The 23,512-nt window shown below is 36.7% G+C and overlaps 1 protein-coding gene across 8 annotated transcripts in view; it reads left to right on the forward strand.

Annotated features, from left to right (window-relative positions):
• Positions 1-7,030: 7,030 nt before the first annotated feature.
• The window catches only part of LOC141544396 (ribosyldihydronicotinamide dehydrogenase [quinone]-like), a 30,821-nt gene continuing 14,339 nt past the window's right edge, over positions 7,031-23,512 (forward strand). Inside the window, exons 1-5 of one of the 8 annotated variants that reach the window (XM_074270514.1) lie at positions 7,031-7,275; positions 12,171-12,691; positions 14,225-14,357; positions 17,905-18,037; positions 22,312-22,476. In XM_074270514.1, coding sequence (XP_074126615.1) covers positions 17,980-18,037; positions 22,312-22,476 — 223 coding nt within the window. In that variant the 5' untranslated portion in view covers positions 7,031-7,275; positions 12,171-12,691; positions 14,225-14,357; positions 17,905-17,979. Of the gene's footprint in view, positions 7,313-12,116; positions 12,692-14,224; positions 14,358-17,904; positions 18,038-22,311; positions 22,477-23,512 lie in introns of all 8 variants that reach the window. The other 7 variants (XM_074270505.1, XM_074270527.1, XM_074270544.1 and 4 more) reach the window with 7 other exon arrangements.

The raw sequence follows: 23,512 nt of genomic DNA on the forward strand, positions 1-23,512 counted from the left end.
GAAAAAGCCTGGCTCTGAAAGTCTGGTTATGTTGATCCAAAAATTTGCTCTATAAGCCATAGATATAGCAGGGCCACTGGCCCTGAGCTTTCCAGGCATAGTCTCAGATTTAACGAAAAAATATAATGTACATATATTTTTATGGAATTTTTTTCAATCCTTTTCATCAAAAACACCAAGATCATCTACTGCATCCTGATCATTTTGCCACTGACCTTCATCTGGAAGATAAAGTAAAACTGACTACTTGGTGTGACTCTACCTCATTTAAATCCAATTCACTCAAACTCATCCAGTTGATACTGTTATTGCTATTGTTGATCTTGTTATATCTTAGTCTTAGCAACAGCAACAACAACAACAATATTTCATGTAGAGGCAGCAGAGATTTGTAATAGATAAATTCTAGTTTGAAGTATGTGCAAAAATAGGATAACAGAAATTTATAGTGTGTACAGCATTTTGAAACAAAGCTCCTTTTTGTAATGGCAAGGAACTGGAAACTGAGTGGATTGGGGAATGGTTGAATAAGTTATGGTATATGAATGTTATGGAATATTATTGTTCCATAAGAATGATCAGCAGGAGGATTTCAGAGAGGCTTAGGGGTCACAAAATGATGACTAGTTATCAGTAAATATTTAATTGGTATTCCTATTTTATAGGCCTATATACCTGGGGTCATGTAAAATTTTTTCTGACAAAAACAGATAGTGAGTGGAAAAAAGACAAGGTTTTGCAAGGGTGAATGTCGAAAACTATCTTTGCATATATTTTGAAACTAAAAAGCTATTTTTTTAAAAAGGAAAGAAAAAAAAAGCTGCTAAACTATACCACCCTGTTGTAGACCAAAGCTTCTTAAACAATGGTTTGTGACCCTATATGAGATTGTGTAATTGAATATGTGGGGGGGGTCACAAAATTATGATTGGTTATCAGTAAATATTCGATTTGTATTCCTATTTTATATGCCTATTTACCTGGGGTTATGTAAAAATTCTCTGGCAAAAACTGATAGTGAGAGGAAAAAAATCAAGAAGTCCTGCTTTATACTATGCTATGGTCTTATGATTTGCTTTCTTGTGTCCTTTTCCCTCTAGCTTGTCAACTCCATGTCTAGATAAATATACAGTTAAGATAAAACACCATGTTTCTTGATCTTTATGTAACATATCACTCCCTAGAGAAACAACAATTCTATATCAGTCATGATATTGAATTTCCTAATAAGTGATACAGGTAATAGAATGTAGGATAGCTAATTGAAACCCAAGATATCAGTGAGCATCTTTAAGATTTTTTTAAAGTGGTCTTGAAGCATACTTGTTTTTGTTTCTTTGTTTGTACGATTTCATTTTTGTTGTTTTTTGTTTTTGCAATTGGGGTTAAGTGGGGTTAAGCTAGTATGGGCAAAGTGTCTGAGACCAGTTTTGAATTCAGGTTCTGACTTCAGGCTGGTGCTCTATCTGCCCACCCAGCTGCCCTATGAAAGCCATTCAAACTGGCAACATAAACCAGCAATCTTCACTTTTCACTCCTTCTTGTACCTTCTCTCTTTCCTTTGCCCACTTTGGAACTTGGGGTTTCCCTGGGGTGTTGTGAGACATTATTCTTTTTTCTTAAAATTGTGTTTACTCTTTTATGCTTAAAATTTTACTTTGCTTTCTTAAGCAAACAAACATGATAAAACTGAAGCAACAAATTACAAAACAGCCTGTGCTATTTGTTTGAATGTATCATTGAGACGGGATAATTTGGGAACAGCAGGAAGAGTCTAAAACTTCCATTTTCCAGAATGAGATTTCTGGCTGAGAGCTCACAATTAATGGAAAGAGTTCTTGATTCATCTTTTTATTTCATTATCTTCCCAGAGCAGGGAGAATACATGAACCTTTCTGTGGAAATGAGTCAGCAACAGTGGCTGGTCATCAGAAAGCTGGAAAATCACTCCCCAGTAGAATAAAGTTCATTGTAGTAAACAAAAAGAAAATTATATCCTCTGGAGAGGGCAGCTAGGTGGCGTCATAGCACATAGAGTGCTGAGCCTGGAATCAGGCAGGAAGACATCTTCCTGAGTTCAAATCCAGACTCAGATATTTACTAGCTGTGTGACCGTGTAAAAGTCACTTAACCCTGCTTGCCTTAGTTTCCTCATCTGTAAAATGGTCTGAGGAAGGAAATGGCAAAACACTTGGCAATCTTTGCCAAGGAAACCTCAAATGGGGTCATAAAGTTGGACATGATTTAAATGGCTGAACAACAAAATCCTATATGGAGGAGTAAACTGTCCCATAAAAGGGACAACTAGCTCAAGCACAAAGAAATATAACTGATCAGGCAGCAAGCCACCACTGTTACACACACATTTTCCACTACCCAAAGGATGAGACAATTTTATGTAGTAGAAAGAACAATGGGTCTGGATCTTGATCCAACTGACTACCACATTATATTGAGTCAATCACTTAATTTCTTTGGTTTCGGTTTCCTCATCTGTAAAATGAGAGGGTTGGTTGGATAGTCTCTGAGTTCTCTTCCAGGTTCTAGTTTTGTGATTCTAAGAGAAGCAAAAGAAAAGCAACATGGTTATGATGGTTGAAAAGAAATAGGAAAGAAAGAAAGAAAGAAAGAAAGAAAGAAAGAAAGAAAGAAAGAAAGAAAGAAAGAAAGAAAGAAAGAAAGAAAGAAAGAAAGAAAGAAAGAAAGAAAGAAAGAAAGAAAGAAAGAAAGAAAGAGAGAGAGAGAGAGAGAGAGAAAGAAAGAAAGAAAGAAAGAAAGAAAGAAAGAAAGAAAAAAGGAAAGAAAGAAAGAAAGAAAGAAAAAAGGAAAGAAAGAAAGAAAGAAAGAAAGAAAGAAAAAAGGAAAGAAAGAAAGAAAGAAAGAAAGAAAGAAAGAAAGAGAAAGAGGGAGGGAGGGAGGAAGGAAGGAAGGAAGGAAGGAAGGAAGGAAGGAAGGAAGGAAGGAAGAAAGAAAGAAAGAAAGAAAGAAAGAAAGAAAGAAAGAAAGAAAGAAAGAAAGAAAGAAAGAAAGAAAGAAAGAAAGAAAGAAAGAAAGAAAGAAAGAAAGAAAGAAAGAAAGTCAACAAACAGGGAAGAATGGAAAAGTTGGATTATAAGAAGTGCTTTCCAGATGTTCTATGAAGAGGAGAATGAATAATAGAAAGGATTCACTCAAAGAAATACACTGGGTTTTAAAAAGATAATTAGAAAGTATTTAAACTTAGGAGTAGGTGGTGGAAAGATAGGTGGAAACTCAATGGTACTTTCCCTATTTCACCTTTTTTTAGTAACTTATAATAACTTCAAAAGCCTCTGCCTCTGGAGACCCACCTGAGTGGAAGAAACTAGTAGACTACATATAAATTAGCTTAGTTAAGTTACTTTTTCCAGGCAACTTTTACTGGTTCCTCTTAGTACTCAGCTCCTGGAACAATTTTTCTCCCATTGCATTGCAGCTGTTGATGAGGCTGATCTGAGATTAAACAGATGTTACCCAGTACATGTAAAGCATAAGAAGAGGAACAAGTATAAAAAACAAATAAAAAACACCCAGCTCTGAGTTTAGATTCTGCAATGTCATACTTCCAAACATCCCCATTGTTTTTTCTCTTTACAACATTTTTATAAGAACAGATCTCATAGGTACTATTTCTTTCAATTTGAAATCTAATTCTTGGATTTCAATCAACAAGGATTTGTTAAGAAAATACTTTCCACTGGACACTGTGCTAAGCCCCAGAGATACAAACAAAAGCAAAAAAAAAAAAAAAAAAAAAAAAAAAAAAAAGGCAGGTAGAAATACAAAGATCTAGGAATGGAATGGAAGCCTTCTTCAAAGTCTGGGACCCTTCTTCAAAACCGATGTTCTAGAAGGAATTAATCAATGAGAAATAAGTCCATAGGGGCAGAAGGATGTTTTATAGAAAGGAAAGAACTGAAAACATGGAGAAGTCAGGAGAATCAGAATCAGAGCCAGGGAAGAAGAAAAGGATGGCTGGCAGGGAGGGGGGCTTGGATTTTAAAGCAAAATGTGTCAGATAGTTGAAAGAACACATTCTCTTTCTCATACACACAACTTCCGATGTTGCTAGTGAATGTCCATGTAAAGTCATTAGTCATACCATCATGGGAAAGTAAGGAAATAAAATGAATATTGAAACTTTAAACTACCTAAATCAGGCATTTCCAATTATGCTTTAAAAATACAGGCTTCTATGAATGGAGTCACAAATGTCTTTCAATGACTAAATTTAACAAATATTCACCTTTAAGTAGAATGAAATAAATGAAAAGTGAGTGGGGAGAAGACACATAATTTAATTCAGGGGTCATAGTCCATCTTCTTACATTATCCTATTCCAAAGTCAGTTCTGTCCAAGAAAAGGTACTTTAAAATGCTGGGACAGACCCTTTAAAAAAAAAAAAAAGAACTTCTGGCCAAAGGGGTAATACATGTCAACACTTCTCTGCCTCTTGGCAGACAAAGAAAACTCTGTAGGCAGTTTGTCTACCACTAAACATGGCCTATTGTTGTAGAATTTTTCAATCATGTCCAACTGTTCATGATCCCATTTGGGGTTTTCTTGGCAAAGATATTGAAGTGCTTGCCACTTCCTTCTCCAGCTCATTTTACAAATGAGGAAACTGAGGCAAATATAATTAAGTGACTCACCTAGGATCACACAGTTAGTATCTGAGGCCAGACTTGAACTTCTGAAGATGAATTTCCTGATTCTAAGCCCAGAGCTTTATTCCCAACTCCATTTAGCTGCCAAACATAAGATTATTAACAAACTCTAGTTTTAAACTTGGGTGTGTCACTATCTGGATGACCTTGGAGAAATGATTTAATGTTTCTGGCCTCAGTTTCCTTATCTGTAAGATGAGCTTCTAAAGCAAGACCACAAATTTATGTAAGATCTGGAAGAAGCTAAGAGGAAAAAGAAGAAAATCTTTTGTAAAAGTAAATGAAGATTGTTAGTATTTGTTTGTGGAGTACATAGGAATGGCAAAAGTTCTCTAAACTTCTGTCAGTAATTTATTCCAAAGGATCTAGGAAGTAGGAGCCAGCCCCAGGCTAAGATGAAAAAACTGAAATTGCTTTAGCTTCCAAAGTCAATTCCTTGTCTCTGTTCCTGGAGGACTTTGATCTTCCTCTATCACCTAAGGAAAATAAATTCCCTATGAGATTGTTTTCCCTACTGTTATTCTGTGACAATATTCCTTTATAAATCTGCTAGAGTTTTTCTTCCAAAAAATCTTGCTTCTTTTTAAAAATTTGTTATTTATCTTAAATTTAAATTCAAAATGCAAAAAGAAAAAAAAAAAGAACAGTTCCATGTACAAAACAGAATACAGAAGATTCAATATAAAACAGTACATTTCCATTTCTGATTTTTTTTAATCTATGTAATAAATACTATACACGGTTTTCAAAGCTACCCAGCTTTTCTGTGCTTCCAAGTTTTATTGTCTGCTAGATGGACTTTGCTTCTTAAATGTTCTCAACTTTAATAAGTGACAACAATTCTTTTTCTTCCTCTGTTCTTCCTTTTGTTCCTCCACCTCCCAGGTCTCACTCTTCTTTTCAATTCTAGGACCCTGCCAGGCCCTGAGTCTACTCAACATCCTAAAGGCAGTATGAACTCTTTGCTCCATAGAATTTTTTTAAAAAATGTTTTAACAGAGTTTGCATAAGGGTTTAGGCTGGATTTCTCCAATTATAGGAGGAAGAGGGCTTTAGCTGAGAATTGGCCTAAAGTCAGGAAAATCTGGATTGGAATCTTGCCTCTGACACAAGCTGGCTGTGCCAGTAATTAACATTTATTAAGTGCATACTATACACCAAGCACCGTGCTAGGCAGTGGAAGATAAAGAAAAGCAAAAGACTTGTTTTTGTTGTTGAGGCAATTGAGGTTAAGTGACTTGCCCAGGGTCACACAGCAAGGAAAGATTCAATATCTGAGGTGAGATTTGAACTCAGGTCTTCCTGACTTCAGGACCAGTGCTCTTAAAAGACAATTGTTGTCCTCAAGGAGAACATTTGAGGCAAAGGATAGAGCCAATGAAAGTGCCTAGAGTTGGAAAATGGAGACGTAATGTCTTATCTAATAAGAAAGCCAGTGTCATTGGATTTCAGAGTACCAGTGAGAGAGGGGAAAGGGTCTAAGAAATTGGAAGAGGGGTAGGGAAGAGGAGAAGAAGTTTGGGAAAGGTTCTGAAAGTTAAACACAATTTTATATTTGATCTTCTAGTGATTGGGAGCCACTGGCATTTACTGGGGGGAGGGTAGTAATGAAATGGTCGGAACAACATTTTAGGGTGTCTAGGTCTCACCAGTGGGTAGAATCCTAGGCCTGGAATCAGGAAGACCTTTGTTCAAATATGAACAAATTACTTATTAGATGTATGATCCCGAGTCACTTAATTCAATTTCTCATCTGTAAAATGAGATGGAGAATGAACTGGCAAGCCATTCTGATATCTTGGCCGAGAAAATCCCAAATGGGGTTACAAAGTCCGATACAACTCAACCACCATTTTAGAAACATTCTTTTGGCAGCTGAGTAGAGGGAGTGGGGAGAGACTTTTGGCAATAATCACCTGAGAATAACCAGCTGTGAAAATCTCTTACTGAAATTCAAATCTGGCTATTACAGTAATCCAGGAGGAGGCCCTGAGGGCTCATACTAAGCTGCTGAGTGTCAAAGGAAAGAGGGGAGACCTATGAAAGGGTCTTTAGGATTTTTACTTTAAGAAAGTAAAATCAATAAACTTCAGTTGGAAGTAACTTGATTATCTATGATCCTGGACAAGTCACTAAGCTCTTAGGAGTCCAGCCAACTCTCTAAGTTTAGATAAAGGGACAAGCAGTGGTAGAAGGATTTTCCTATCCAGATCCAGAGCCCTAAATTCCTATACAAGACTTAATTTTCATGTTCAAATGCAGTATTTGCTAGACTATAGAGTATACAGACTCTGACATCTAGTGGTGGAGATGGGTGTGGCCTCAAAAATGGAACTAGAAATGTGTATTATGACACCATAAAATGAACAAGCCCCAAGAAATTCTCTCTGGAGACACAGTAGAAAAGAAATGTCTCTCCTGCGTCAGAAATGATTCAAGTTTAATGACAACCAAAAGGGAAGTTCTAGCCACCAAACACAATCGGAGACTATCAAGAGCCATCTTGCAATGCATACTCCAAGAACCACCCCACACTGAAGGAAAAAATATCCATCACGGCCTTGAACTTCATATGCAAGTGGTAGATAGGTAAGTCTGGACAGCACTAGGTTACCTTCCGGGTGATGTGCAAAGCTGGGCTCATTTCAGCTGGATAGCTCCAGTTTTCTCCCAATATAACTTTATACATCTCTTTTCGGGGAAATGTGCATTTCAGTAAGAGATTTTCACAGCTGGTAAAGCTAGAATCCACAGAAGTTAATCTCTACTGTAGAGTTAGAGCTCTTTGGTCAGATGCATTTTTCATATTTATGTTTACATAAGAAATGTTGTTTTTCTCTCTTATTCCCCAGTTCAGCCTTTCTTTGTGCTAGATTAGAAACTCCTTTAAGAACACAATCAAAAATGTTTCTTATGCCTTTTGTAATATCTTATACATAGTGAATACCCAATAAATACTTGTCAAATTGATGCAAATGAATTGTCAGGGGAGAGAGAGGAATTTCCTAGTAGAAACTATGAGGAGATAGATAGATAGATAGATAGATAGATAGATAGATAGATAGATAGATAGATAGATAGATAGAGATATTGGAACAGCCCTCAAGAAAATTTCAAAGTAAACATTTTGCCTTGGGGACCTTCCCATCTTCCTTTCTGAATTCATTTTTCCCAAAGGGATAAGATCCATGGCTGCCTTCTGATTGCCAAAACCTCTCTGGCCTGCACAAGGCAGAGCCCACCAAAGTTTGCCACATTTCTATCCCATGTGCCTCAAGGACCAAGGTCGTCCATTCTTCCTTCTCCAGCATAGGATGAGTGAAACAAAACTAGAGAGTACATATACCCTTTCACTCGCAGAGGTCCCTCAAGGACCTCTCACCGCAAAGAGTCCATCCACATACGGGCCATTCTCTTGGCAAGATTAAGAAACCAACCCCAATTGTGTATTGAGTATCATGTAGATGCAATATAGCCATGGAGCCACAAGGGGGCTACTGCACCTCTTAGTTAATGCTCTAAATTTTCTTCTGGATGTGTGTGAATTTAATCATTAAAATCACATTTTAATATGCAAAAAGAGGCTTAATCAAGAACTGTGAACTCTTTTATATGCAGTTTGGTGTGGTCTGGTATGTGTGTGTGTGTATGGAGACTAAATTTGTGACTTTATTAGCATGAAATAATCCTGAGAAATTCCCTCGACCAATTAGATTGGCTCCTTATCTGCAACTTAAAGGCTTGGAGAGTACCGTGAGAGGCTAAGTGATAGCCCAGAGTCACACAGTCAGTGTGAGATAGAGATGGGGTTAGAAACTCGGGGCCAATTCATCCACTTAAGACATGCTGGCTCTCAAGAATTACATGTGCATGAGGGAATGTATGCACAGTTTGAAAAACAAAGTATACATACATACATAAATACTTTTTTTTGTATATATATATATATATGTATATATATATATGTATGTAAAACTGAAAAATAAAACATTTAGCAGAAAAACAGAAAACAGCTGTGGTCATGAGTAGTCAAATTGAAAATATATTAATTTGAGACATCTATACTGTACTCACATACATAATATATATTACAACTACACTATATATAGAATAGAATATACAATATGTATATATGTAAACTTAAATTAATTTAACATTACCATATTAAATTATTTAGAATTTAATATGGTAATGTTAAATTAATTTAAGTTTATTATATTATAATAAATATTTTAAAATATCTATAAAATAATTTAATTTGAATTAAATTATAATTCAATAGGCAAATTAACAAAACTGTTCCATTTATGTCACCTATACCTTTTTGCTCTCTTCTGTTCATTTTTTTAAAAAATATGTTTAATTAGTGATCTTGGAGGGGAAGGTGAAAACACATCTATCATTACCTACCAACTTTGTATCCCTATCCCCATCTTCCCAAGTTAAAGCATTCCCTTATAGCTAATATATATATATATATATATATATGTGTGTGTGTATGTGTGTGTAGCTATTTATACACATGTATGTATGTATATATATTAGCACATGTCCCTGGGTGAATCACTTTATAAATACATATATATATATATATATATATATATATATATATATATATATATATACACACACATATATATATATACACACACACATATATATATATACACACACACATATATATATATACACACACACATATATATATATACACACACACGCACATATATATACATATATATGTATATATATGTATATGTATATATATACATATACATATATATGTATATATATATGTATGTGTATATATATACATATACTTACATATAATACATAATATATATTATATAGTACTTTGGGGCAGCCTAGGTAGCACAGTGGATACAGCACTAGCCCTGAAGTCAGAAGGACCTGAGTTCAAATGTGACCTCAGACATTTACTTTCTAGCTGTGTGATCTGGTTAAGTCACTTAACCCCATTTGCCTCAGCAAAAGTATATATATACATATATACACACATGCATATGCATATATGTATATATATACATATGCATATATGTATATATACATATGTTATTATATATATATACATATGTTATTATGTTTAAATATAATATGTATGTATAATAAGAGTTCAAACCTGGTAGATTTCACCATCACTGATAATGAGAAGAGATCACTATAGAAATCTGTTCTACTTCACATCTTTCTTTGCCATTTCATCAATAAATTTTCCTATAGCCCTTCCAACAATCATCAGCTTTCTTTTTTTGTCATGTAGCATTTGCCGTTATCATTATGAGGCAGGATATCAAAGTTGTTTCAATGTACATTACTCTCTTCATTGGTTATTTGGAATTTTAAAAATATTGTTGATAACGTTTCTTTGAGAAATACATGTCTATATCTTTGGTTATTTATCTCTAAGGGATTGACTTGTTCTTACTTATCTGAATAAGGGATTGACTTGTTCTTACTTATCTGAATTAGTTCTTTATATATCTTGAATATCAGTTCTATATCAGAAAATCTTGCTGTAAAATTTTTCCCAGTTAATGGTTTTTCTTTTGATCTCAAATTTCTTAATTTTATTTATGCAAAAATGTTTTAATTATTTGCCATCAAAATTTATCCATTTTTTGCCAATCGTATGCAGAGAAAGAATTATGGACACTAAATAATGGATCGAAGCATAGTACTTTCACCTTTTTTTTTGTTTGTATTTTTTCTTTCTTGTGTTTTTTCCCCTTTTGGTCTGATTTTCTTGCACAACATGACATATGGTAATTTTAAAAATATTGAATATTTAACCTATATCAGATTGTTTGCTATCTTAGGGAGGGGAGAAGCTAGGGAAGGAGAGAAAATTATAGAACACAAAATCTTACAAAAATGAATTTTGAAGACTATTTTTACATGTAGCTGGAAAAATAAAATACTATTGAAAAAATTAATCATTATTTTCTTCTGTGATACCCTTTATCCTTTGTTTTATTCTGAATGCTTATCGTTTTTACAATTGTGAAAGGTATTTTCTTCCTTGTCCCTCTAATATGTTTATATGACCTCTTAACATCAAAAATCTGTTTCCATTTGTACCTTATCTTTAGATATAGTATGAGATGTTAGTCTTTCTAGTTTTCCCAGCAGTTGAATTGTGTCCTTACCCCACCAGTCAGGGCTTGCATGTTTACAGAATATTATGATGCTATATTCATTTGTTTTTATATATAGGGTACCTGATCAGTTTGACTGATCAATCTTTCTATTGCAGGGCATATATATGATGTCCTATATATCTACATAGATCTATCTAGATAGTATAAATAGATATCTTTAGAATCTCTTCTGCCCACCCCTCTCCAAGGGGCACTTTGATCCTTACCATGAGGGAAACGGGATTGAGGACACAAGGTTGACCAATAAAGGGATATTGAGCTGGGATTATATCTAGCTTCATCCCCCAAAAATATCTTTAATCTAGGAAAATAATTTTAATGTTCAAGTTGAGCTTCTAGTGGGAAAGGAACGTTCCAAACTATATATCCCAAGGTTTGACATCCTTACCACCAAATGCCAATTACACCGATATATAGTGAATAGCAAATAAACCCATTTATCCAAGCCAATAGCAAATAGATAGCAAAGAAATGATATAGTTTAGAGCAAATCAGACAACATATATGGTGGATGAGCTCTCCCATCGGGAGCACAATATTTCAGTTCAACTATAAGAAAAATAAAGATTCCCATATCTCACCAAAGAGAAATTCTCCAAAGTCTCTAGCATGGTAAGCTGTGGATAAGAACATGGATGCTGCCTCCTCTATAGGCCATTTTTTCTCCAGAATCTTTCTTTCCCTTCAAAAACCTTTGCTTGAGGAGAATCTGGAACCGTTTATTCTCCTGCTTTAAAGCGGGAAGCTAGAAGGATAAGAATCTCTCTTCTCCAAAGTTCTCACCCCTCTCACAGTCATGGAGAATCAGGGCATCAAGTGGTCTCCATCAATGAGATGGAGCACATGTATTTAAGCTTCAGACTACACTATTTTTCAACAAGAGCCAAATAAAATAAAAATTTTGTAATACCTTTGTAAACTTGTGTAGGTCACTTAATTTTTCTGGACTTGATTAATAAAATGTGGGGAATCAGACTGAATGATCTCTTATGTCTCTTGAAACTCTAAATAAGAATCATAATTATTATACAGAATCCAATTCTTCCCCCTACTGGAAAAATACTTCAAGGCCTATGGATTTTAGAATACAATCTGAATCATCTTCATTTGTGAAATTCAGCATCTAAATTATTTGTGATTTGCTCAGTTCCGATTTAAGTCCTAATTTAGATACAGTGTGGGGAGTTAGTATAACCACGCCTTTACTTTTTCTATAATGCTATAGAGGATAAAAAGTTATTTTAACTCAAGGTTTCTTTAATTTGTTTGTTTGTTTCTTTCTCACTTTTTGTTCCCACTGTTTAGCCGGCAAACATTTGGTCAGTAAACTGACGAGGGATTTAAGAAAAATAGATGAAATTAACACCCTGCAAGCAGCATGACCGCAGAGAGGCAGCCGTAAATTACCGTCTCCCTGGGGTTCAGCCGGTCCCCGGTGAGTGAGCCAGAGAGAGACTTACAGCAGAACGATTAGCTGAGCCATCCCGCGGCCAGAGGGGTGATCCGGCCAGCGAGCAATCCATCGCTCTCCTCCCGGGGCAGGAAAGCTGAGGAAGTCGCGCTGTCTGAGAATTTGGATCAATTTTCAGACAGTACTAGTTGCAAGAGACGGAAGCCTCCGCAGCCTTTCTCAGCCAGTCACCGCAAGGAAGGCTGCTGGTGACTTGGGGAGAGGGCCCGGGAGCAACACGGACCCGGAGGCTGCAGAAACCCTCCCCCTGGCTGGCCGTGCCTGGTCGTCCGGACACCGGGACTTGTGAGCCGGGAAGTGTTGACAGTAGGAAGCAGAATTTCCCAGGATATTCTCTGCAGCTGCTTTTGTGAGGGTAAGTCCAGTTTCTTGCAAAGGCTTATATAACGCTCATTCTCTCCACCTAGCACACACAGAAAGGGCTTTGCTGCTGATTTTTCAAGCAAGGATTTTTGTTGCAATCTTTTGTTTTTACATTTCTTGTTTTCCCCCTGAATCCTTCTCAATTTCTCCTCTAATTCTCCCTCATTCTCCTTCCTCCTTCTTCTCCCTTTCCTCCTCCTCCTTCCATCACTACCTTCTCCTCCTCCTCCTCCTCCTCTTCCTATAGAGGTTAACTATTATTATTATCGTATACCCATATCATTTTTGCTTTCTCTGACCACTTTGAGGTAGGGGCCTAGTAACGCTATTGCTAGATCAAAGAACAGTTTAGTGACTTTGGGGACGCAGTTCCAGATTATCTTCCTGAATGGTTAGAACTACTCAGAGGTCATCAGTGTGCCTGTTTCCCCTCAGCCCCTCCAAAAATGTGATTTGCCTTTTTTAACATCTCCAATCCTTACCATCTTAACCACCTGACATCATCACATCACCAGTGGTTATGAACTGAAATGTCAGAGTTTAATTTGCATTTCTTCAATTATTAGTGATTGGGAATTTTTTCATATGGTTCTTGACATTTTCCATTTCTTCTGCTGAGAAACTACCTGTTCTGTCATTTCTTCTTTAAAAATGCAGACGAGAACAGAAGGTCAGAAAGAAGCATGGGACACTCAAGACATTTTTGAAAGCTACAAGATGAACTGATTATATAATTTGTTTAAAAAAGCAAGCTGCAGATAGTGCAGATCTATAGTTTCACATACAACTTTTTTTTGTTGTTATGTATATAATAATGCCCATTTTATTTGCTGTTGGTTAAGGTCAGAACATAAAGGGAACAGTTTTCAAATATATTGTTAATTTCATTGGTTTTGTTTGAACAAAATCTTTTTAACTTTATAACTGAAAATCATTTTATCCTCAGAGATCATTTTCAACTCTCTTTTGAGTATTCATTTTCTTTTTTTTTTTTTTAGGGGGGGGGCAATCAGTGGTAAGTGACTTTCCCAGGATGACAGAATTGTATCGAGCCTGGATTTGAAATCAGATCCTCCTCACTGGGGGCTGGTGTTCTATCCACTGGGCCAGCTAACTGCCCCTCATTTTCATTGTCTGTTGTGTGATTGTTTTCCATTTTTGCACCATGGTACTTACTTGTTTTCTTAACCCTGTTTCCCCCTACCTGTAAGGCATTCCATCAAAGTTAAGGAAACACGGACAAAAAATGAAGTGCGCTCTCCACAACTGAGGAGTTTATGCTACACTGAGCCCCAAGAAGGCTTCAACAAATTCTTGATTGAACACTTTGCCCAGCTCTTGCCACTGACTAAAGAAGATAGCATTTAACCTCTGTCTGTGTCAGTTTCTTTATCTGTAAAATGGGGATAATAATAATTTCAAAGGAAGTCAATAATATTAAAATTTTTTTCATTTTAAAATAAAAAATTAGGATAATGCTTTAGACACATCTCAGCTTCCTTAAGTTTTCAACTCTTCTCCTCAGTGTTCATAAGGATTTGGAAGTACTGACCCAAACTTCTCAGGCATCTATCAGCTGGAAGATCCTGTGTCCCTGTGACAGCGACCCTCTCATCAGCCGTGAGAGCTATTCCTGGCGCTGTTCCAGATTTCAGGTTGTAAGAATATGTCTTTGCTCTCAGAATTGTATTTATTTTTTTTATATAACATGGAAATTATGATCTTATATAACTTAAAGATGGTAATTAGGTTGTATTAGCTCATGATTAACCATCAAAATGTTAATTATTGTGTTTTACTTTTTATTGCTATCTTTTGTTTTTATATCACCTTCCCCAAACTTCTCCCAAAATGGATTAATTTTTATATCAGGATTTAGATGCTGAATTTCACAAATGAAGATGATTCAGAGTTATATTCTAAAATCCATAGGCCTTGAAGTATTTAGTAATTATGATTCTTATTTAGTTTCAAGAGACATAATAGATCATTCAGTCCAATTCCCCACATTTTATTCAAGCCCAGAAAAATTAAGTGGCCTACACAAGTTTACAAAGGTAGTAGCATGGCCAGATTTTGAACAGAATTCGTGTGATTTCAAATCTAAAATTCTTTCCACTGCTCCATAGAAATTAAACTGAATGGTCGCCATGTATATATTCTCTATTCCAGTCTATCTTGAGACCAGTTATTTGATATTATTTTGTAGTTAATATAATTTTTTTTACTCTTTATACCCCCAATATAAAAGAGAGGGGCGAAAAGCTTTATAATAAATATGTATAATCAAATAAAATAAATTCCTATTTCATTCATGTCCAAAAATGCATGTTTCACTCTCTTTTTAATCCACCACCTTTCTATCAAGAAATGTGTAGCATAGTTCAATATTGTCAAGTCAGATCAAATCAATCTACATTTATTAAGTATTTACTATATGTCAGGCATTCTGCAAGCACTGGAGATAAAAAGAAAGACCAAAAAAATCTCTGTGACCTCATAATATAAAAGGAAAGACACCAAACAACTGTGCACAGATATGATAGATCTAAGATATGATACAAACTGGAGATAATCTCAGAGAAACCCCATCACAAATAAGGGGAATCTCAGTCTTCTGGTCTTTATTATTGAATAAAATTGTATATTTTGTATTGCATACAATTGTACAATTGTATTGTATAAAAGTTGTGTAAATTGTTCTCCTGATTCTGCCCCCTTCACTTTGCATCATGTTCTAAATCTTTACAGGATTCTCTGAATCTGCCCCCTTGGCCATTTCTTATAGTGCACTAGTATTCGATTATATTCACATAGCATAATTTGTTCAGCCATTCATGACCAGTTATTTTTTGAGAAGGACAGAAAGGGCTGGAGAACAAAAGAAAGATAACCACATGAAGTTATGGCCTCTTAAAATATTACAACGGGAAGGGATTTAAAACAATAAAGTGGCCAATCCTTTCATTTTACAGATGAGGAAATTGGATGGTCATGACCCCTACTACACTATGCTAATCCATGAACTAATTAGTGTGTGCGTATGTATGTGTATTATGTATATATGCATGTCAATGTATGTGTATGTGTATGTACAGGTATATGTATATGTGTGTATGTATATGTGCACACACACGCCCCTGCATACTCTATAATGGCCACCACAGTGGCCAGCTTATTCTTTCCAACACATACTCCTCCATCTCCCTCCCTATTCCTCGGCTCTGTTTCTCCTTCTGGCCTCCACTGCCTTCTTCTTACCTCCATGGGATAGTTTATATGGCTTTGTAAAATCTCAACTCAAATCACACTCCTACCTTTTCCCTTATATTACCTTTAGTGTTGTTTTTAATAGCTTTTTTATTTTCAAAATACACGCAAAGATAGTTTTCAACATCCAATTCAAAATTCAAAAATTCCAAATTTTTCTTCTCCTCCCCATGAACAGAAGCAATTCAATATAGTTTAAACATAGGCAATTCTTCTACACACATTTCTACAATTATCAAGATCACAAGAAATGGGGAAAAATGAGAAAGAAATACCATGTTGTGATCCACATTCATTCCCCACAGTCCTCTCTCTGGACGTAGATGGCTCTATCACAAGTTTATTGGAACTGTCCTGAATCATCTCATTGTTGAAAAGAGCCATGTCCATCACAGTTAATCAAGTGTTGTTCCTTCTTGCCTATGACCCCATTTGTAGTTTTCTTGACAAAGATACTGGAATGGTTTGCCATTTCCTTCTCCAGCTTATGTTGCAGATGAGAAACTGGGGGATCACACAGCTAGTACTTGGCTGAGGTCAAATTTGAACTCAGCTCTTCTGATTTCAGGCCCAATGATCTCTACACTCTGACACCACCCAGCTGCCTCTATATTACCTGATAGGTATTTCATATGTACTTAGTTATTCTCATGTTTGTCTCACCCCTTGGAAATGTGACACCTCGAGGTCAGGGGGGTGTTTTTGTTTTTCATTGTATTCCCAACATTCACCACAATGTCTGGCATGGAGTAAACATTTAATAAAATACTTGTTCACTGACTATTTTGTTTGGGTCTTTTTAGGCTTTATCTTGTGCCTTCTCACATCTTTCAATTTGATTCTACAAGCCTCTGTCTGTCTGTTCATCTCTCTATTTGTTTTTCTCTTATGTGTGCTTTTTAGCCTTTACATGGAAATATTTACTTCAAAAGATATAATCATAAATTCACAAATCACAGATATTCAAATTACTCCCCCAGCCCTTGGGAGATAGGTAATCCCTCCTGCTTTCACTACAATCGTGGGCAGAGGAGAGCAACGGGATTAAGTTCTCAGTTCAGCTCATTTCTATGGAGCACAGTCACAAATTCCAAATCCAGAGTTCTCTTGGAGCTCCAGTCTTGGGCCCCTGGTTTCTCCCATCTTCCATGCTGGGCAGACGGCTGCAATCTTGGCTCCGAGGTCACAGAGCTTTTATTAAGTGCCTACTATGTGCTGGATCTTTAGAGTAGGCTGCTGGACATACAAAAACATACCAAAACATACAGTGGACTAGCTATGGTTTTTTTCCCTTTAATTTTTTAGTCTTTTTTTTTTTTTTCTTGAGAATTATCTGATAATTCAGTAAAAACCTGTAATTTCAACACTGTGGAACACTAGATTGGAATCACGAGATCTGCTTTTTTTCCACCTACAGCCTAAAACAAATAACTTTCCTAATCCATAAAACGGAAGAATCAGATATCTGAGGTGGCTTTTCTGATCAAAATCTGAGATCTGATGATCTCAGAGAGAAGCAATCGCCTGCCCTTATCTCCACTCAGTTACCTTATGTTGCAATAAAGAGGCCTTGAGAGGCACTCAGTTGCTCAATTTGGAAGGGGCTAGACCTGGGGGAGGGAAGAAGAGGGATATTGTGTGTGGGAAAGGGCTCTTGCTCCGTCTCTCTCCCCCTTCTTTCCCCTCTCTGTCTCTGCCTCTGTCTCTCTTTCTCTCTCTTCTCCTCCTTCCTCCTTCCCTCCTCCCTCCCTCCCTCCTCTCTCTCTCCACCCTGCCCAGAACCTTCTACAGTTTCTCCCAGGACCCTCACCTCCCCAGTAGCAGCAGCCCAAAAGCCACATTGTATCTCTTGACAAGCAGTTCCTCACCCTGCTCTGCACTGCTATTGGTCCTTCCCTCGGGGCACATGCTTTTTTCCCTTTTTTCCCCTTCCAGACCATTTTCTTCCCCCAAACTGCAGAGAGCCGGTGTGTGACCTGCAGCCTTCTGCACAGAGTACCTTTCTTTGCTATGAGTGGGACGGTGTCCTTGATGGGGCCGGAGGATCCGCGGCCCTGGGGAAGGGCAGGTAAGAAGAGGTGCCTTTTTTCTGGAGTTGAGGGAAAACTATTGGGGCTTCGAGTCTATTTTTCAGACTCTCAGCCATAAATAAACAATAGCTCTGTGGCCTGAAGCGACTTAATGTGTGTGTTCTTCTGAAAGCCCCAGCCAGATAACCTGAATTACCATTTCAGCCTCAGAGACCCCCTGCTCTAACTTAAAGCAGTTTTCCTCTTAGTCACCCTCTAAGCCACAGGCTTCTGGGAGGTGGCAGAGAACCCCATGTCACCCATATCATTCATGCTTTTGTAGGAAAGGACAATTGGACGAGGATTTCTGAGAAGAGTACCCCGGAGCCCATGGGTGTCCGGAGCTCTGCAGAACCCAGCTGGATTCCCCAATCCCTGGGCCTGGGAAAATTCTCTCAGCCTTGCCTTCTAGAAAATTTTCCTGGTTCACTTTCCTTTAGCCTTACTTTCCGAGGATTAAATAAGACAATATCCCTAAAGTGCTTTGCAAACTTTAAAGCCTAGCAGAAATAATGATAATATAATAATGATGATGATAATGGCAATTCTAATCTCTCTGAACCCGTAATTTTCTTTTCTATGAAATAGAGAAAATAATACTCCATATTTGTCAGGACTATGTGAAGATTAAATGAGGTAATTTCTCTTAAGTTTTAAAGTAGCATAGAAATGGTATTATTATTTAATTGGCTATGATGGAGGTAAATATATGAAGTATTTGTTAAGTACTTACTGTGTGTGCCAGTGCTGGAGTTACAAACACTAGCAAGAAAATGATTCCTGCCCTCATGGAGATTTGAGCATTCTAAAGGATCCTGAGGAAGCCATTTCTCATTTCACTGTTTTCCCACTGGGAGGTCCTCATTGTTGGCATTTATGGGGGGTGGGGCAGCTGGGAACTCAATACATTAAGGGGAATATATTTCAAGGCATGACCCACATGGAATGGGGATGGCCAGAAGACAGAGTCCAGGCCTGCATCATCTCAGTAATCAGCCCGAGGCAAGCCCAGGCTGTTGAAGGGCCATCCTTTCAAAGGTGGGGGTAACAAGATGACACAGTAGAGTAGGAGTGAGTAAGACCCTAGTTCAGATGCAGATGATTGAGAGCAAATTACTTAAAATCAGATTTCTCTGCTATAAAATGGGAGCCATCATGGTGTCTAGCTCCCAGGTGATTGGAAGAGTGGAGTGAGATAAAAGTGCTTTCTATTTAATTCTCACTGTAACCTGGGAGGCAGGTGCTATTGTTATTCCCATTTTCCAGTGAGGAAACTGAGGCAGAAGCACTTTATATCTAATTCTAAAAACAATCTGGGCAGTGGGTCTGGGGGAAATAGGGGGTGGGGAAAAAAGTTGACTTTCAAGTCCACTTTTAAAGTGGGTTAATTTTTCCCAGTCAGATTATCTTGGAGACAGTCCTAGTTAACTGAAATCTGATCAGGAATTGTCTTTAGGCCTTTTACAAGGTGCAAATGGGTATATATGGGGCCCAGAGAGGGATTATCAAGTGACCCAGACATAACTTCATTGCCTTGTAAATAAAGTTGAGCTCATCAAAAGCCAGTCCACTTTAGGCTAGCTTCTATTTTCTGAGCTTAATCCATGTCCAGGAGGGCGTAGAGCCCAGGAGGAGGAGGTGGGGGTTAGAACAGTTCAGTACTTGAGAAAATGTCACAGCAGAAAGAACCAGATTCCCGTCATAATGTATGGTGATCCCATCTGGGTGTCCCAGCTGAAAAGGGCATCGATAGACTGAAGCGGCCGGGAGGAGAAGGGCCTTGAGTGTACAAGGATGGCTTAGCTGAAGAAATTGTCATTGATATTTAACCTAGAAAAGAGAAAAGGTAGATAGGGCCCAAATGTAGCCTTTTATTTCTTTACTGGGTGATATTTTTGCCTCAGTTTTATCAACTAAAATGGGCATAATAATAGCACCCACATTCCAGGGTTTTTGTGAGAATAAAGATATTTGTATAGTGCTTAGTACATAGCAGCTGCTAAATAAATGGTTTTTTTCCCCTTTTCTGTTCCTCTGAAGGAGTCATATTTGGCCCAGAAAATAGAAGCAGAAAAACTGTAGAAAATGCAAAAAAGAAAGTTTAATCATGTTAGGAAAATATATGTGTGTATACAGACACATATATACACATGTGTGTGTATGGTATGTACACATGTATATGCATGTACATATATTCCTTCCTACCAAGGTGTCTATATAACAAGATATGTATATATATACATATCTATCACACATATACATATGCATGGATATTATATACATATATTCTATGTGTATTTTATGTTTATCTCTATGTTGCATATAAATAAAATATATAATATATAGACACCCCAGTTAGAGCTCTCCAGAAATAGGCTTGAAAACTGAGAGGGGAGGGATTTCCCCTTTGTTGACAATTTTCAAACAAAAGCTCTATGACATTTTGTCTGCTTGGGTAGAAAGGGGATTTTTTTTCCCCATATGGATTGGTCTTGAACTCTCAACTTCTCTGCTTGGGAATCTAGGTGGTAACCGTAGATAGAACACCAACCCTGTAATTAGGAGGACCCAAGTTCAAATCCAGCCTCAAGACACTTATTAGCATTAATTCTATACAACAGACGTAATTTCTTTGCCTCAGTTTCCCCATCTGTAAAAAGGGGGTAGTAATCGCACCTATTTCCCAGAGTTCTTATAAGAGAAAAATCAAATAATTGTAAAAACTTAAAACAGTGCTTAGCCTATAGTAAATATTATATGTTAGCTATTAGTATTATTATATAAATGTTAACTATTACTCTGTTACTCTTGACACTTAGTTTCATAGATTGGTGAGTGATTATAGCAGCAACTTCCCCTTTTTTCCCTCCTGGCTCCATGGATATTCTTCCGGACTGATCTCAAAGCTTACCTTCTCCAGGAAGCCTTTTCTGCTTATACCTCCCATTTATACTCTATATATTTCATTTATAAATAGTTATTTTCACATATAACCAAAACTCAATTTATACCCTAAACATATATCAAATTATTATAGTATATAGTTATATATTGAGAAAACATCTTGTCTTCTCATTTTTATGATCTAGCATAGTGCCTTAAACATAGGAGACATTTAATAAATGCTTGAATTAACTTTTTTTTGTATAATTTCCAGATCAAAGGTTAAATTACTACCTCAGAAATTATCTAATGTTCATTTACCTGATGAGAAAAAATGAACTTTAGATGTATTTTTTACTCATTATGTTAATTATCTATGTTATGATAGAAATTATCAAAAAAAATTTCTCAAATTATCTAGTATTCATTTACCAGGTGAGAAAAATGAACCTTAGATGTATTTTTTTTACTTTTTATGTCATTATCCATATTATGGTAGAAATCATCAGAAATTATCTAGTATTCACTTACCAGATGAGAAAAGTGAATTTTAGATGTATTTTTTTACTCTTTATGTTAAATATCCATGTTATGGTAGAAATTATCAGAAATTTTTCTCTCAAGTTATCTAGTATTCATTTACCAGATGAGAAAGATAAACCTTAATTGTATTTTTTACTCTTTATGTTAATTATCCATGTTATGGTAGAAATCATCAGAAATTATCTAATATTCATTTACTACTTGAGAAAGATGAACCTTAGAATTTTTTTTTAAACTCTTTGTTTAATTAACCATGTTATGATAGAAATTATCAGAAATTATCTAGTATTCATTTACCAGGTGAGAAAAACAAACCTTAGATGTATTTTTTACTCTTTATGTTAATCATCCATGTTATGAGAGGGACCTAATGTACTTGTTTTGCACTTTGAGTGTGACTGATAAAGTTGCCACCACAGGTCATTGGTTAATAATAGCCAACATTTATGTCACTTTCTAGGCTTGTTACTTTCTCCTCCCAACACACCTGAGTTAGATGCTGTCAATATCCCCATTGTATGGATGAGGAAGCTGACACAGACAGGTTACATGGTTTGCCCAGGACCCCTCAGCCCTTGTGTATCTGAAGCAGGCTTTGAACTTAGGTTTTCCCCACTCCCAAATTCAGCTCTCTGATCGCTGCATCACTGAACAGGCTTGGATGCTTTACTTATAACTTGAAATATCCCTTATGTGATTAGAGATATTCTGTAATAAAAGTCTTTATTTTACATATTACTCATCCATCTGATGCATTTGTGAACACTCCCTCTAGCCCCATGGCTGTTCTTAAGCACTAGAACCATTCCTCAAGGAAGATTTGCTTTCTTTTTTCTCTCTGACCCAGGGAAGCGCGTGCTCATAGTCTATGCACATCAGGAGCCCAAGTCTATGAATGGATCTTTGAAGGATGCAGCAGTGACCGAACTGAGCATTCAGGGCTGCCAAGTCACTGTGTCCGATCTGTATGCTATGAACTTTGAGCCGAGGGCCACAAAGAAGGATTTTGCAGGTGAGTCATCAGCTTTTGCAGCCTTGACAACTGGAAAAGTCAATACGTGACTTACCTTTGTAAGGTGGTAGCTTTGTCTCTCCGTATCCAAAGGTAGCCGTGAGGAGTGACGTGCCTGGTGAGTGCCAGGCGTTGGAAGAAGCGCATTGGGATTCAAGGTACCTCCAACACTCACTCTCAGTCTAAGTTGTGAAGGTATAACCAGGCTCCAGGAGCCACAGCCCATCCAAAGTAGTTATATGTAAAGCTAATGAATGGGTTAAGTAAACAGATCAGCCACGCACCTAATACAGCCTGCCACATTCTCCCAAGAGGCGGTAACTATCTTGGTTGCTGTTGTCCAGTCGTGTTCGATTTTTTGTAACCTCTCTCATGAGAGACTTTCTTGGCAAAGACCCCTGAGAGGTTGGCCATTTCCTTCTCCAGCTCATTTTACAGATGAGGGAAACTGAGTCAAATAAGGTTAAGCGACTTGCCCAGGATCATACAGACGGTCTTTCTGACTTCAGACATGGTACTCTATCCACTGAGTTAGATACCTCTGACTTAGATCTTAGCCTAGCATTATTCTCATATTATAAATGAGGAAATTATTGATCATCCAATCAGTAAGCATTTATTAAGTGCTTACTATGTGCCTGGCACTGCACTAAGACCTGGAATTCAAAGAATAGCAAAAACAATCCTTCCCTTCAAGGATCCCATGTTCTTAATAAGGAGACATGTGAAAATAATTATTTACATTTGAAATGAACTTTAGATGTAATTTTTTACTCTTTATGTTAATTATCTATGTTATGATGGAAATTATCAAAAAAATTCTCTCAAATTATCTAGTATTCATTTACTAGGTGAGAAAAATGAACCTTAGATGTAATTTTTTTACTTTTTATGCTATTATCCATATTATGGTAGAAATCATCAGAAATTATCTAATATTCATTTACCAAATGAGAAAGATGAATCTTAGATTTTTTTTAATTCTTTGTGTTAATTATCCATGTTATGGTAGAAATTATCAGAAATTATCTGGTAT

Source organism: Sminthopsis crassicaudata, chromosome 1 (genome assembly GCF_048593235.1).
Source record: "Sminthopsis crassicaudata isolate SCR6 chromosome 1, ASM4859323v1, whole genome shotgun sequence".
NCBI lineage: Eukaryota > Metazoa > Chordata > Mammalia > Dasyuromorphia > Dasyuridae > Sminthopsis > Sminthopsis crassicaudata.